Raw genomic sequence first — 16,195 nt, 5'->3', positions numbered from 1 at the left:
CTCAGACTAGGGGAGGAATCGAGTGCAAGGGATACATCAGGAGACACTCTGCTGCGGCTGTGGGAGTTGAAGTCCGACAAGCGCCTCAGCAGGGAAGGAGGAACCTCACAAATGGCAGAAAAGAGAAGCAAGTGATGAAGGACCTGATTGGAGCAATCCCTCTAGCATTTCTCATGCATGCAGACAACCACCTACCCATTCCCTGCTGTACGTTGCCACTTTTTAAAGTAGGAACATCTACACGGTGTGCACTGCAACTGAGTGGCAGGCAAATGTACGGGGGAAAGGAAATCTGCCACTATATTAGCACTTCCTACAAGGACCCAATTCTTGCATTTAATTAAACTAGGTTATCTCTTTTACTCTGCTTCTGTAGAATCTTGCTGATATCACAGTGAGATCTTCGAGCACAGTAAGATTACCATAGGTGGTAAATACCCCATCCTGGGGAAAATAACCCCATCCTGAGGAGAATCAGAATTCCGGTCCATGCACTAACTACTGTTTAGTATTAGGTGTTTCTCCACTACTTATCATTAGGGCGTAAATATCAACATTATTCTTAGTCTGGGTCTTACCTAAAGCTGTATCAGTGTTGGCATCATATGAAATTTGGGCTTTGAGTGAATCTCAGGACTATACTTATGAGTCTGACACTAAGACCGGGCACACTCCATCTACAAATGTTGCGTTTTAGTTCTGCCCTTCAAAGAAATGAAATCATTGATCCTTGAATGTTACTTAATTCAAAGGTGGCAGTACTGTTTAATGATGCTATTTGCTGTGCCACTCTGTAATTTGTTTTTAAATTTAACCAAATGAAATAGTATCCCAAATTGTATGTTTCCTTCATAGCTATGAGCTATCCCTAATTCTTAATGTGCCTTAATGCTCAATACGTTAATGTGCAGCAGGCTAATAAAGATCTGCAGATCAACAGTTAAATTTCAATAAGATTTGTGTCAACTTGTACCCTTTACACTGGGCATCGAGGCGGGGTTATGGTGTACTGCTGTCCACCTGTGGTACAGAGCTCTTAGTTCAGATGTGGTTGGTGTCATCCCTTTTCCACATCATCAAAGAGCTGCTGGCTAACCTGTTTGAGCAGCGCTTCAGCAAAATACAACCACTCCTAGCTGAAGCAACTAAAGAGCCATCTCTCTTCCCCTTTGACAGCCCCTTAAAATTCACACTTTATCATTTGTGCGCCTCCTCTTCACATCTCTACTCTGCTTTTCAAGAACTACATAACATTTGTCACACCCACCATCCCCTCTTCCTGCTCTATCAGCAATCTCCTACACTTCTTGGCTCCTCCAGTCATGAAAACCGCACCTGCTTCAAGGGAGCCCAGTGACCACCACCCTTTCTATTTCCAAAACCGTATACTCCTCTCCTGTACAGTCCTACATAGCTTTAGATTTGGGTTTTTGCTCTGTAATTCATACGGCTAATCACCTACTACTGGTTGTTCTTCGTACATAACAACAGTGCACTTCAATTTGGTGTTTCGAACTTCGAGCTTTATTTGTTCCGTGTTTTAGTTTGGAAGTAGTGGTTTTATCATATTTTTACTGCAGTGTCTATGTAAATACAGGAGCGGCTCCTCGCGTGGCTGGGGCCGGGGGCACGGTAAAAAAATAATGATATAATACTAATTTTTTAAAAACGTACCTCTGCTCCCGCGCCGCTGGCTGCTCCTCTCCTCTCCCTCCTCTGCTGCAGGCACGGGTTCCTAGCCTGCCCTGCGCCAATCCTGACGCTGCTCAAAGCAGCATCAGGATTGGCTGGGGTGCTCCCAGGCAGACTGGGAGCTTGTGCAGGCTGCTTGCGCGGGGGGGGGGGGTGGCACCTCTGCCTATATGGAGGAGCGGCACCTGTGTAAATATGAGTTTTCACACAAAATTTCACCTTTCAGATACTTTGTCTTGAACATTAGATACCCCCGTCATTCGCTGAAAGTCTATTCTATACAAATGGGGGTTAACAAAATACAGGCTTACTCAGTGAAATGTAATTGATTTGTGCTAGTGTAGGTCATATTTAGTGTGGAAATTTGAGGTTAAAAATGCAAACCATAGCCATCTAAACTGTGTATTTTGTTATCCCCTCCACCCTTTTTAGGAAAATATTCTTCTATTTAATCGGACACAATCCCTTTTTTTCTTATTTGGTGTGGGTAGATCAATAATCCAATGTGCAAATGAAAAGCATTATAAGGAGTTAAAATGGTTAACTTGTGAAAATATACTGTTCGTTTAGTAGGGTTCTACACATATTTGTAGTGGATCACAACAGCTGACTGGTAACGCAGCTTAGAAAAATATGAGTAGTCTAAGAAAGCAATGACAGTTTAATGACACTGCATTTTTTAAACTGTTTACTAAGTGTTAATTGTATTTGTTTGTAGATGGAAAAGTCAGACTAGCAACTTTGGAGCTCGGCTGCTTACTGCTAAAGCAGTTGGTATGTTCTAGTGATGGTTGCATTATAAAAGATGTTCATCTTGCCTGTCTGGAGGTAAGATTGCATTACATTTCATGCAATTCATATTTGGGTATTATTTTATTTTAATAATAGCTTTGATGTTTTTTCATAAAACCAAGAAATTATGTGGAGAAAAGGCAAATCAAATTAAAAAATAATTTAAAAAAATGTATTTTAGTCCATAATTATTCACCTCTGCTTTTAAAATATGAGGTAATGGTCACAGATTCCTTTCTAATCTTATTTGTTTTCAGGGCAAACGTTTTCATCTATTATGTCAGCAAAGGTAACGCTTGACACTCTTAGCTTTTTTCTTTCTCTTGGCCCCAACAAGCTCTTTGTCCACTTTGTGAACTTGAGGGTATGACCAGTGGTGACTGGTTGACTTTAGAAGTGGTGGGGCTTACAGCTGCAAATGCCTTGAAGCCCAAAAGCACTGTTTATTCACAGTCATCAACTATGGGGAGCAGATCAGAGGTCACTGCTCAGTGCCGATTTCATTTTGTGCTTATTTTGTACTGGAAGTCTAAGTAAGCCACATTTAGGTCAGAAAAATAAAAAACTAACGCACTGCATAAATTTAGCAGGATTGTGCTTGCATTAAAAAAATAAGCACACAATGAAATACAGCCCTGAGCTGCAACAACTAGAGGCAGCGACATCTGATTTGCTCCCCAAAGTTGCCAAGCATTGAAGCTGTAACATGGCAAACAAATAGTAGAGAGTGAGGCAGCTGGCCAATGCCCTGGTACCCTGGTGTGCTGCCACTGGAAATCTCACCTCATTTTTGGCTCGAGGTTCTAAGACGACCTCTAGCTGAGGCAGAACCAGTCATCTGAGTAAAGCATGGCTTGAGCATCCAGTGGGCACCCACTTGTAGCTGTGTCAATGTGGTCAAATATTACGAACACACAGATTTCCTCTGCCACTTCTACTCTGAGGCAGTATCGCAAATAACTTGCACCTGATCTAAACGTGAGTCACCGAGCCCCGTTTGCACAGCTGCTTTTGTATTTCTATGAATTGTATTCCTAACCATTGTTAAAGGTACATGCCCTATCTTTTGACTATCACACGTATTACATTTTCTTCAGTTGTTGCACATTTTATGAAGAAATTCCTGTTTTAAGCACCTGATAAAACGTTTGGCACATACCAATTATTTCCCAGATGCACATTGTTCATAGTACAGCCGCGAGTTCCCTCTGCACGTAGTAGGGGACAAAGATGGGCCTGTGTTGTGAAATGTAAAATTATGTGTACTCCTCTTCTGATCATATGCAAGAGAAACGCCCTTTTTGAGTAATTGAGGCTGCCTGGTCAAACCATGTCAAATGTTCCACAGATACTATAAACAGCAGCTTTTTATTATAGCGTACTCTGACTTGGTGACACTTCAGAAGTTTAGAGTACATATATGTATAACGTCAGCAATATTATTTGAAAACTTCGCACTGCCCAATCTCCAGCAGTGCCTTTTCTATCCCATTTCCTTACATGTTTTGCAGGATATACAACTGATAACCATTGTAATGTGATCCATAATACCAATGCAGTGTTTAAACCCTCTGAAGCTTTAGCCAATAAAATAGTTGCATGCATTCACTGGACATTGCAGGTGGCCGTGTTTCTCCTGACTTCATATAGTCTACAGGGTCCATTCATGCTCTACTTCTCAGACAGGCCTTCTCCCTGACCTTGCTGTTGTAAATCATAATCAATGCAGGTCAGAGAGCGAGCCAAGCCTCCCATTCTCAATCAGCCTTGTATTGTTACAGCAGAAGCAAGATGCAGTTGTCCTCGAGAGAGCACTGCCACGGTCTAAGTAAACATACTGCACTGTAGGCCACTCCATCTCCCGCCCTTGGGTCTTGCCAACCCGCGGCACAATACCTACAGACAACCTTTCTATTATATACACACACACGTACACTGTAACACGCAGTCAAGCATACAAAGATACATACACGCACATGCACACAAAGACATCTACACATACACTCCCCAGCACACAAGCACACACTCAGCCTGATAATGAAAACAACTTACCTGGGGTAGTCTTTTATATGGACTCCGCGTCCCTCTGCTAACTCCGCCAATAGAACACCAGAGCCAGGTCCAAGAACTTCCTCCCAATCAGAAGCTGAAATAGGATTGAAGGTACTGAGGTAGACCTTTTTTCTCTATTCCAAATTCTTATAGGGTAAGGGGTGTGTGATTGACAAGTCCTGATTCTCCATTATCTGGCATGCTGCACTGCCTGACACTTGTGCAGCATGTAAGATATGTATTGTGTCTGTGTGGGAGTGGGCTGTAATAGCCTCCACCTGACACAAGCACAGTGCATCTGGTGGAGCCCTCTCCTGCTGGCAAGGCAACATTACAGCTTTTATATGCAAATAGGCGATCTGTGAAGCTGTCTGTTTCCACGTAAAAGCTGTAACATGCCAAGCAAATAGTGGTAGAGTTAGGCAGTGGGTTCACTCCCTGGTGCCCCCCCGAAGGGCAGCTGCTGCGGAATATGACTGGTCCTGTACACAACTCAGTCTATGAACCTAGTCATATCTCAAAAATGACTTTCTACTGTCCGATTCAGGCCATAGTAAAAACCCTATTAGCCATCATAAAGGCAATGAATAGAAAATAGCACTACTAGTCTTCCGTCTGCTTATATGCTTGAGGACCATTTTTGCAGTATGAGCTAAAGCCCACACTACTACCGCTAAGCTATTAGCTCCATTCAAATAATTTGTATTGTACAACATGTCCATTTTGTGTTGCATGAATTGTTTGTGTTCTCCCAGTAAGCAAGATAGAGCCCATAAGCTACTATTCAGTAGGCGGTGGATTAACACTATTTTGTAACTGGTGTGTTCGATGGCATCTGTCGCTGTAGATACGCATGTTCTGCAATAGCTCGCCATCTGGTGTTGGGCCGGAGTGTTACAAGTTGTTTTTCTTCGAAGAAGTCTTTCGAGTCACGGGACCGAGTGACTCCTCCTTTTGTCTCCATTGCGCATGGGCGTCGACTCCATCTTCGATTGTTTTTCCCCGCAGAGGGTGAGGTAGGAGTTGAATTGTAGTAATAGTGCCCATGCAATGGAGTGACTAAGTATGCACCTATTTAAGGTTGAGATGTAGCTCTGTGTCGAAGAATGTAGGTGGGTCTAGCAATTGTAATGTAGCCACTCCTTTTTTGCCTGCGGTTGTTTGCGGGTCATCCTAGATGAAGATTTGGGCGGATTCTGTGCATCTTACAAGGCAAAGCTAATTTGATAGTCAAAGATTTGACAACATAGGCCGCCGCACTCTGCCCGACTGAGGAGTTGAGAAATGTAAGGCAGTGCGGTGGGGTGCGAAGAAAAGCTAGGACACTGAAGGACATGCGCCACTACTGCATTAGGCACACACTACATGGGCAGGACCAGGTGTGATCGGACTCCCTGGCCTACACTCCACAGCACATTATGACACTGAGCTTGCTTCTCCCTCCACCCATATGGCATACGCTACAGGATTCTGAGTAACCACACATTGCCAACAATCCTTAGTATTAGCTGACACTATGGGTCCCGCATAGGTGGCAAGACACGGGGTCCACAAGAAGACCGGCTTGCAGGAATGATGTTGCCCCTTGTGTTGTGCATAGTTTAGTGACACTGACCGAGGGAGGGGGAGACATATGTTAATGGCCATGGAAAACTGACAGCAGAAGTACTTTGTGTTAGAGAATCAGCTAGCTGCTTATTATAAGACTTTGGGCACATGCTGCTGTCATGGACCTTCTTGCCCAGCTCTGTGATTTCGATTGAACACCAGAGAACAGGTGAGCACTAACTGTGCTCACATTTAAGACTCAAATCATATGTTGTATACTCCCTCTGAGCCAGATGAGACATTACCCTGAGGACCTATGATTTGAAGGTTGAAAGCATCAGGGGAGCGATCCATCGTGTTGGCAGCCATGAAATCCTGTCGGACCCTTCTTTCTTGGCTCCTGGTTGGTGGGGACTGGACGTGAGGGCACCGCTGATACCCCCACCCCGTCTGCAGGCTGCACACCTGATTTCAATATGGGTAAAGTGGACAAGAACCAACCACGCCTTATATTTGAGTCTCAGAAAGGCACCAAGGCTCAAACTGACTCCTAAGTGAAATTTGCCCATGACCCACAGTCCTCAAGAGAAATGTCTCTTGAGAGTGCCGTATTAGCTATGCAGAAGTCTCTTCAATCAAGAGACGGCAAGGTAGACTCTCTCAATCTCCAAATAGACCATATGGCAGCCAAATTAGACAAACAAACTGGTCAACTTATTGCTGAAGCCCTGGAGGCATGGTCGTGCCGCAATAATCTGAGAATTCCGGGAGTGCCGGAATCAACTAATACTGGGCTGATGGACCACTTTGTGGAGAACATGCTCCGAGATATCTTTGGGGGAGAACTTGTCGGACATACTTGTGGTGGAGCGCATTCACAGATCCCTGATGGCTCAGCCTCCTCCAGAAGCAACGTTGAGCCCCATTATAGGCCGGCTCTTGAATTTACGGTATCGAGACGCAGTGTTCTGCATGCCAAGAGAAAAAGGGCGCAATACAATACCAAAGGAATGCCATAGCGTACTTCCCAGACTTCACAGTGGCGGTACAGGCGTTCCGCAGGGAACTCTCTCTGGTAAAAAAGAAATTGCAACAACTAGGAATCACGTACACCATGTTGTATCCTGCCAGGCTGTGTGTTCATCGCCGTGGATCGCAAAAAGTACTGACAGCACCTCAAGCGGCACCTGCCTGTGTAAAAACTCTTTCCTCGACCCTCAGCAATAAGACAACCTCAGATCTTGAATACCTGGATGATTGATCCCGACAATATTTGATCTCTACAATTGATCTCTACAGCAGTAACATCCATGTACATTGATCTGTTCTCCTTTGAATATGGGCAGGGAGATGTGCATCAAAGACATAGGCACTGCAGAACCCAATAAGACAGTCTCTGTTTGCCAAGATCTCTGACTCTTTTGAACTCAATTGGCAGCTGCTGAACTGGCACAAATGTCCTAAACGACTAAGCAAAGCACTGGCTTTGATAGCAGCCCTGGGCTACACGATTCTAAATATACTACTCCTTACCACGAGCCCGCGTGATATTTTCCAAGCCATCTCTGACTACCAGGATGATGATTGGAGCTTCTGGCGTCCCCTCAGCGGGTGCACCCCAAATGTTTTTTTGTTCATGAGAGGTGCTGTTGGAGGTGTCTCACAATATTAGACTCATTGAAGTATGCTGTTCAATGATGTTTTGGTGTACTCATGTCTTCAGCAAGTTTGGTCACTAAAGTGCATGGGAGGGGTAAGTTTGACAGTATAATGGTGTTAGAAGAGAAACCAATGACAATCACCTGTTACACATGATATATTGCGAGAATGTGGAAAAGGTGACACTCTTATCAGAGTACACTGGCCCTCTGATGGCTCCCAGTAAAGAGCAGTTCACATTATTGACATGGAATGTCCAAGGGTTGAATAATCCCAGGAAAAACCGCCAGGTACTCGGGTACTTAGATAGACATCACAGTCACACTGCCCTCCTACAGGAGATGCATTTTACTAAGCACACCAAAACTAACATTGGGACCAGATGGGCAGATATGCGGGCAGCTTTCTCCTACTCCTCGTATTCCAGAGGGGTGTTAACCCTCACAAAGAAAGGCGTTCCATTCACGCTTACCCACTCAGAAATTGACGAACTAGGATGATTTGTACTGATACACGGCAGGTTATGTGGCCCTCTAGTCACCCTGTTAGTGACATGCAGAACAAACATAGACAATCCCAAATTTTACATCTCACTTTGACACCGATTATATACACTGCAACCTGCAACCATCATATGGCAGGGAGACCTAAACACATATGTAGAACCAAGTTTCAATAGGTCTGCTACTGCGGATTGGCAGGGCAAACATTGTGCACGAATACTGCGGGAGAGAAAGGAAGACAGGGGACTTGAGGATTTGTGGAGACTGCGAAACCTAGCAGGAAGGGTAAGGGAAGTTCATCTCCTCTGTCCATGGCACGCGGTCCAGATTACATTATTTGCTGCTGACTAGGGAGGGTCAACACCTGGGCGACTGAAGTCCTTCCAACATATTCCCAGAATATTGCCTGGTCACGCGACGGTGTGATTAGTGATAGGATTACCAACGCACATCCCTGCACCCTTTACATGGCTCCTCTCACTCACAGCCTTTACATCATCCTCTGTTTAGGGATGGACTACGCCCAGCTATTTATGATTACTGCAGGCTCAGTTGAAAGAGCTGCCACCCTTTGGGTGGTGCTGAAGGTTCACCTCAGGGGGTATATTTTAGCATGCAAGAGGGGTACTACGTGACATACACACACAACTACAAAAAAACAGAACACAGTATACTGATGTAGAAGCCCAATATGAGACTACACCGAGCACCCACATTCCAGCTGCAATACGTGAACAGATCACAACATATAAAGATACAGTGGTGCAAGAAATACAGCATCTCTGAAAGTGCCACATAGCGAGATCCTATGAGGAAGGGGGTGGAACTGGTAGAAACCTAGGGACCAAGCTTAAGGAGCAATGGATGCACAAGTACATCACAAATATGGTCAACCCTGATCACTTCTGTGGTCATGACACTCCCACCATACTGGTTACGTTCACCGACTATTACACTAACCTATACATACAGTGTAGCACTGCTTCAGAAGCAGTGATCACAGACTACCTAGAGGACATAGCATTGGCGTGGCTTTCGGTGGGACAGCATGAATACCTGACACAACCTCTCAGTGTTGATGAAGTAAAAAAAGCTATATGCACTTTGCCCAGTGGTAAAGCTCAAGCCATAGACAGCCTCACTGGTACACAGAAAGAATTCACACATATACTGGCCCCATATTTATTTACCGTGTGTGAGGAAGCCTATAGACAACAACAATTACCCCACCCTGAGAGAGACCCTCATCATCACGCTACTCAAGCTAGATAAAAGAAATGTAAGTCTTTCAGACTGATACCATTAATTAAATAGATGCCAACATTTAGGCCAAAATACTGACCACCCGCCTCCAGCCCCTTCTCACTAACATGGTATTGCCAGGCCAGTCTGGTGTAATCCCACATAGATCTGCAGCCGATAACCTACACATGTTTTTTGCACGATCTAGACCCCTCCACTCAAGCTGTGGCCGTATTACTAGATGCTCCTTTGATTCTATAGAATGGTCATACATGTTTACAGTACTCCGGCGCATGGCTATCCCTCTGACGTTCCTTCAGTGGATACAACTTCTGTACACTGATCCCTTGGCTCGAGAACGGATTAATGAACATACATCCAAACAAATGGGCCTATCAAGAGGCACGAGACAGTGGTGCCATGTCTCCCCAATCTTGTTCGCACTGGCCCTAGAGCCCTTGGCGTGCATAATAAAGCAAAGTCATGCTACAGCTGCTCTGCGTTGTACACAACTTCCCTTAGCCATATCACTCTACGCGCAAGACATGGTGCTTTATGTACGGGGCCCACGTATCCACCAGGCATCAATTATAAAAGAGTATATTAGATACCAGCAATATTCTGGCCTAGACATCAATTGGTCTAAATTCACGATTCTCCTCCTTGTTCACACCACATTGCTCTACCAGTTGGACTTTCCACTGGAGCGGAGTACAGAACTGGTCAAATATTTAGGGGTTTGGGTGCATAGAAATCCTGACCTGTGCTCCGATATAACTATGGTAAAGCAATTTCGAAACTTGAAGATCTAGTAGCTAGGTGTTTACGGCTGCCCTGTCAATGGTGGACAGGGTAGGATTGTTAAAAAGGGTAAGACTTTTTTTATACCTATTTACGAATATACCCATTATATTGACCCAACAGTTTTTCAGAACTCTTCGGTCACATAAACTAACCTTTTCTGGGCAGGGAAACAACCAAGAATACGTTGGGACACACTTAATCTGCCATATGACCAGGGAGGGTTTGGCGCCCCTGACCTTTACCTGTACTGTCTCTGCACCCATATGCAAATCGCACATTACTGGCAGTACCCTAGCGCAAGTCACACATAACCAGCAGCGCCCTCCATGGTACATGCCACATTTGGCATTGACACTAATCACGCCCTTCCTAACTCTCTGACAGCTATCCTGACACATAGGAGGCAGCCAAAACCCCAAGAAGAGATAAATACCATAGATTACACTACAGCAGCCTGAAGGTCCTTGGGCGTCCGCACTGACAAACTTCTATTGTATACCTGACGCTCCTGCTGCACTATCATCCGAGCCTGTCAGTCACCCATGAAAATGAACACTGACATTATGAAGGGGTCACAGGCTGAAAACAGTTTGAGATATGTATTCTGGGGGGACATTTGCGGAACTGGCAGACCTGATGTTGGTGCAGCGGCAGGCCCCACTTCTGACTTTCACATATCAGCTGAGGTCTACCATGAAGCATCTATACCCACAATTCCCTGCTGTACCCCTAGTGCTTAATGCAAATCTTACTCACCAGCACTACACCACAGAAACTTGTAACACATTTATACACGGTATCTCAACAAGACATCTGGCTAGTGGAACAACCTGCCCTAGAGAAATGGAATGTATTGCTGGATACGACTGTGAGCCCTACGGACTGGGGCTTCTGCTGTGCACTCCAGGTACGCTCACACCCAATTGCAATCTAAGAATAATACACTTCAAATACCTGCAACAAATGTATCATACGCCATTAAGGTTTTTCCGCTATGGATTGCGGGAGGATGTTGTGTGTGTGATATGTGGGGTGCGGGAGACAAATTTCCTGCACATGGCATGGGGATGTGCAAGGGCAGGTCTTTTCTGGGAGTGAGTGGTGCAGGCTGTTATGGCCATGATCTTAGAACCAGTGGAATGCTCGCCTAAAATGTGTGCCTCCTTGGCCTGGTAAAACCTCTTCAGCCAGTGAACCTTAATTAACAGCAGTTGCCCTATTATTGGCTAAATGGAGAGTGGGATACATTGGGGGAGTGGGTCTGTCCCCACAGTGACTCAATGGTTAAAAGACATGACATACTGCCAGGAGCAACTAGAACTATATGCGGAGGAACTGCCGCAATCCTCCAGACCAAAAGATATATGGTGCCCGCTCACAGCATAGTTACTATCCAGGCGCACTGAAAATTAATGATGCATCGGCTCTGGTGACTCTGGTCCTATCGTTCTCAAATGGTATAGTGACAGTCTGGGAACTATATGGAGATATGTTATATAATACTGTTGACACGGATGTATTGACAGCCTTTCGTTGTACAGTGGTGTATGTTGTTACAAAACCTTATACATTTTTTTTTTTTTTAAGTGAGTGGTCTGTTTTGAAACCATATTGAATCTATCACGTCATAAAACAGCATTTGTTACATTAAAAAAAAAGAAGAATATTGTCAAATTTGTTTTTTCACTTTTTGGATCAGTGTGCATAGAACATCACCTGGATGTTATTTTAAAGCAAGATATATAAGAATATCACCTGAAAATGTTTATTCTAATGGATACTTGTTCCCCCAGTTTCCCGTCTGTTTTAAAGCCCATTATTCACAGATGACAGCCATAGCAGCTTTGTTTGCAGAGCCACATATATGTCCCAGCCATATGTTACCTATCTGCTCGACAAAGGCACTTTATCGCTCCCACGATGTCAGTTCTTTTTTCCATCACAATGTGAACTACACAATCCATAGTATATAAATTTATAAGGGGATTTTTCAAACATGTTTCTGCTCACGTTGAAGCTTAAGACTTCCCAATCCAGTTGACGGGGCTCATGGAGGCGCAGAATCCATGGGATTTCGGGAGGCCATGGAGAGCACTATAGATTTGCATTCTGCAAAACTGCACAACTCGCAGGCCCCACCCACAATCTCCAGTTGTGCAATCTTTACTCCAGCATCCTCTACCAGTTGCTAGTTAACTGGTACATGTGTTATCCTGTATGTAATGTTTGACCAAGTAGCAGTCAGAGCCAAGGGTACCTTATAGAATCTTGGTGTGCTTCTGTCCATGAATAGCTAAACCTTGGTGTTTTGGGGGCTAAGTCAGGTGTATACCTCCTCTTTCAAGTCTCCAATACCAGTGATATTATACGGTTGTGGCATGAAAGAATTATCTACTTTGTCAGATCACTTGAAATCAATCATCACTTCCATATCAGAAGAAATTGCACATTGCAGTAGACTTAGAATGAGGCAATTGTTGCATGATAATGAAGTTGTTATTGAGGGTTGTTTCTACCTTACTCTACCTTATCAACACGCCCTAACTGTCTATATTACTATTTAGCGTTATGATGTTTTTAGCAAAATCTGCATTTGGAGGTGTAAACCTTCAAAATTAGTATTCTTAACACTTTTACTGTCCTAAGTATTTTTCCAGCCACATCAAACCACTGTCTCCAGTAAATTCAGTGTCTTTTTCTCCACTCTTCTGCACAACAGTCTTTCGATCTAAATCGTTCAAACATGTGCACTGTTTATTTTGCTCAAGCAAGACTGGCACCTCAATGTACGCATATTATTTCTGTATGTGACACTTCCCACTTATTAGTTCATCTCTCCTGTATGTTTTGTTGTTTTACACTAACTTCAATCCACTCATTTTCATTAAACCACCTTCTGATGCTCACTGACATATGCATTTCTGTGCACATAATATGAATACTAGTTTGATCAGGGATCGGCACTCTATTGTCCTGCCTTGTAAGCCACCATTTATAGATAAACCATGTCTTTCAATTAGCATTCTGGGGTTCTAAAATTGTGGTGTTCAGTCTTCTGTGGAGTGATTCTGATATTAAGGTTTACAATATGACAGTAGCACATATTGAGGAAGGTATTTATTCATGCAGCTTCTGTTTTTTTTTGGATTCTTTATCAAATGGTTTTGGATGCCTCACGCTGAGAACATTTTAGTGTAGAAGCTTGGAGTGAGAAGCTCATTGTAGAAGCTGTCACTACTAAGTTGGAAACCTCTTTAAGCACACTGACTGGGATTTAAGCTCCTAACATCCAATTTGATGTCCAGTAAATCACTCCTGGATTCCAGGATTGGACATGTTGAAGCCAGGCTCTTGTGTTTAAGTAGGACTTTTCAATCTGTATTTTTGTTTGTAAGCAGTTTATTTTGATGATGTTTTTCAGAATATTAAAAAGATTTCTGTTTTATTTCAGGGAGCAAGAGAAGAAAGTGTTCACCTCCTGCGTCGTTTTTACAAAGTAGGTTGTTTGAAGCAAAGCTATTTGAATAGTTGATTACTTATAGTTTCATTGTTATTGATATAATGTAAAAGAAGTGTTTGATCAAATGTATATGCTAATAGATTTATTGATTAGTACTACTTATATATCATGGCTTTCCTGAATGAAGTAGTCATAGTGAGTGGGTGGGGGAAAGGCCACACAGACAGGGCACATAAGTTCTTAAAGTGACCATGATTTTTCTGATTAGCCATGTAGTGCGTCCCATAAAGGTGGACCCTGTAGAGCAAATCAGCAATGTTTTTATCCTACATTCAGATATAAATAATTGATAACTACAGTTTTAAGCTTGGTCTTTCTTTAACAGTAACTGTTTTCAAGCTGGAATCCAATTAGTCTTTTACTCAGCCTGAAACTAATTTGTACAAACCATAACATCCTAAAACCACACAGGTATCATTGGGATATCAGTAGGCAATGAAGCTCCTGCTTATCAAATCTCCTTTACTCTGCCATTTGCAGATCCTGGCGCTGTGAAATCTGTGTCTTGTGCAGTGCTATGTGCTCCAAATTGCATAGGCTAGGCTTAAATTAACGACTGCATGTACAAAAGCTGGATATTTTACAGGAGTGTATTACAAAAAGCTTTATGTGATAGTTGCCAGAATTGATAATTTTAATAACCTAAGAGCTCAAGACTACTCCTAATGACCTTTACACCTACTTTATTTACCTTTTTAATGTTAAACTAGGGCCGAATTTAATTTGATCTTACTTGATGGCAAAAAAATCTGTTTTGCAGCAATGTACTTTGATGTAGCTGGTCTCATGATTAAGTGTTGCCAATATGGCTCTTGTGTGCAATGTACTAATTTGTGTGACGTTGATATGCATTTCTAACAGTGCTTTCTTAGTGTGCAAATGATGTAATATGTTTTACCCAGCACCCTTGTCTACATAACTTGACTATGTATGCCCTTCAACAGTTCACAGCGATCTCTGGGTACCTGGAGGCAGGAAAAGGAAAGAATCTCTGGAGAGCACAGAGGGCTGGACAGTCCTATGTGCAGAGATCAGTTGGCTTTCCTCTCCAGCCTAGTGGTGTAAACAACTTGATAAATTCACATTGGCTTCATAATTTTGAATAATGGTTTACCTTTCCTAACCAAACAATGGTAAGGGTTGATTAAACAGACTTCTGATTTTAGAGTTTTGACCCTATTCCATAAATATTTGAAATAACTAATCAAGTAATAATGTAGGTCAGAGATACCTTTCTGAAAGATATAGCAGCATGTGCTGACCTTACGCTTCTTTTTCTTGGGTGCATCCAGGTTCACACCACTTGTTTGGCTGGGTGGAACAGAATACGGCAGTGCCAGTTAACTTAGCACATTTGTAAGTAGACAGGACACTACATTATAATACCTGATACCTCTCAGCCTAGAGCTTTGATCAAAAAGTCCTGGTTGTCCTATTATATGTGGCTCAGAATGAGTGATGAGAATAATTTTATATAAAGATTTTAGTGGCCCTGAACTGGTCGGAACGCCCAGATTACAACAAAAATGTACAAAAAATCTGTTTGTCTAAAAATTGAAATACCTAGTGGGGAACATTACTTGTAGCGCCGGTTTCTTAAGTGAACATATTTATACAACATACAAAAGCCTCCTGATACTTATGCACACCAGTGATCAACGTATTTGGTGTGCACAGAATTGCAAGAGCAATGCTCGCGGTTATCTGAAAGGCAATCCACCACTTTCCTCAAAACACTGCCTCTCTTGCAGACTATATGATGGAAAGTCATTTCAAGTTCTGTTCAATTCTGAAAATAAGACATTTTAGGGTTTTTTTTGTCCAAAAAAGCTATGTGGATGTGTATTTTTATGCACCAAATACACACTGGGGAACTTGCTGCATCTAACAAAAATTAAGTAAAGCACGAGGTTTGTAGGTACTACCATTTGTAATAGCGTGTATCGGCCTTTGGATATGTATGCTGCATAGAGACAATTAATCAAAACGTAGCTTCATTCAGAGTGGATTTTTTTCTGATCTTAAGGTGTGGTCAGTAGAGAACATTTGTTGTTTCCCGAAGGCTCAGGTTTTTCCAAATAAATCCAAATAAGATACAAAAAGGTGCCTTCAGTTGGCATTCTTCGTCCATTGCTCGATTCAGAGGTTTTTTCACATTTTGCTTCCTTCCACTACAGTCCACAGAACAACGAGGCAATGTGTCAGCCCACTTCAGAATTGGCTCTCTTCCCTTCTTCCCCATGTGCGCCTGCACCTAGAAAGTAGTCCACTTCAATGCTAGGGATGGCAGACCATTCTCTGCTCTTATTTCCGCTTCCTATTCTGCTACCTTTTCAGTTTTTTTTTTTTTTTTTTTGTTGTCATAGCTCACTTTTTTGCTTTT

General features: G+C 43.0%; 1 protein-coding gene across 3 annotated transcripts in view; it reads left to right on the top strand.

The window, feature by feature from the left end:
- Positions 1-16,195, top strand: part of CLEC16A (C-type lectin domain containing 16A) — a 462,030-nt gene that overhangs the window by 155,753 nt on the left and 290,082 nt on the right. For all 3 annotated transcript variants that reach the window (XM_069210166.1, XM_069210165.1, XM_069210163.1), the window contains exons 14-15: positions 2,411-2,520; positions 13,744-13,788. In XM_069210166.1, coding sequence (XP_069066267.1) covers positions 2,411-2,520; positions 13,744-13,788 — 155 coding nt within the window. The remainder of the gene's footprint in view (positions 1-2,410; positions 2,521-13,743; positions 13,789-16,195) is intronic.

Source organism: Pleurodeles waltl, chromosome 10 (assembly GCF_031143425.1).
Source record: "Pleurodeles waltl isolate 20211129_DDA chromosome 10, aPleWal1.hap1.20221129, whole genome shotgun sequence".
Lineage (NCBI taxonomy): Eukaryota > Metazoa > Chordata > Amphibia > Caudata > Salamandridae > Pleurodeles > Pleurodeles waltl.
This window is presented reverse-complemented; position numbering and strand designations above follow the sequence as displayed.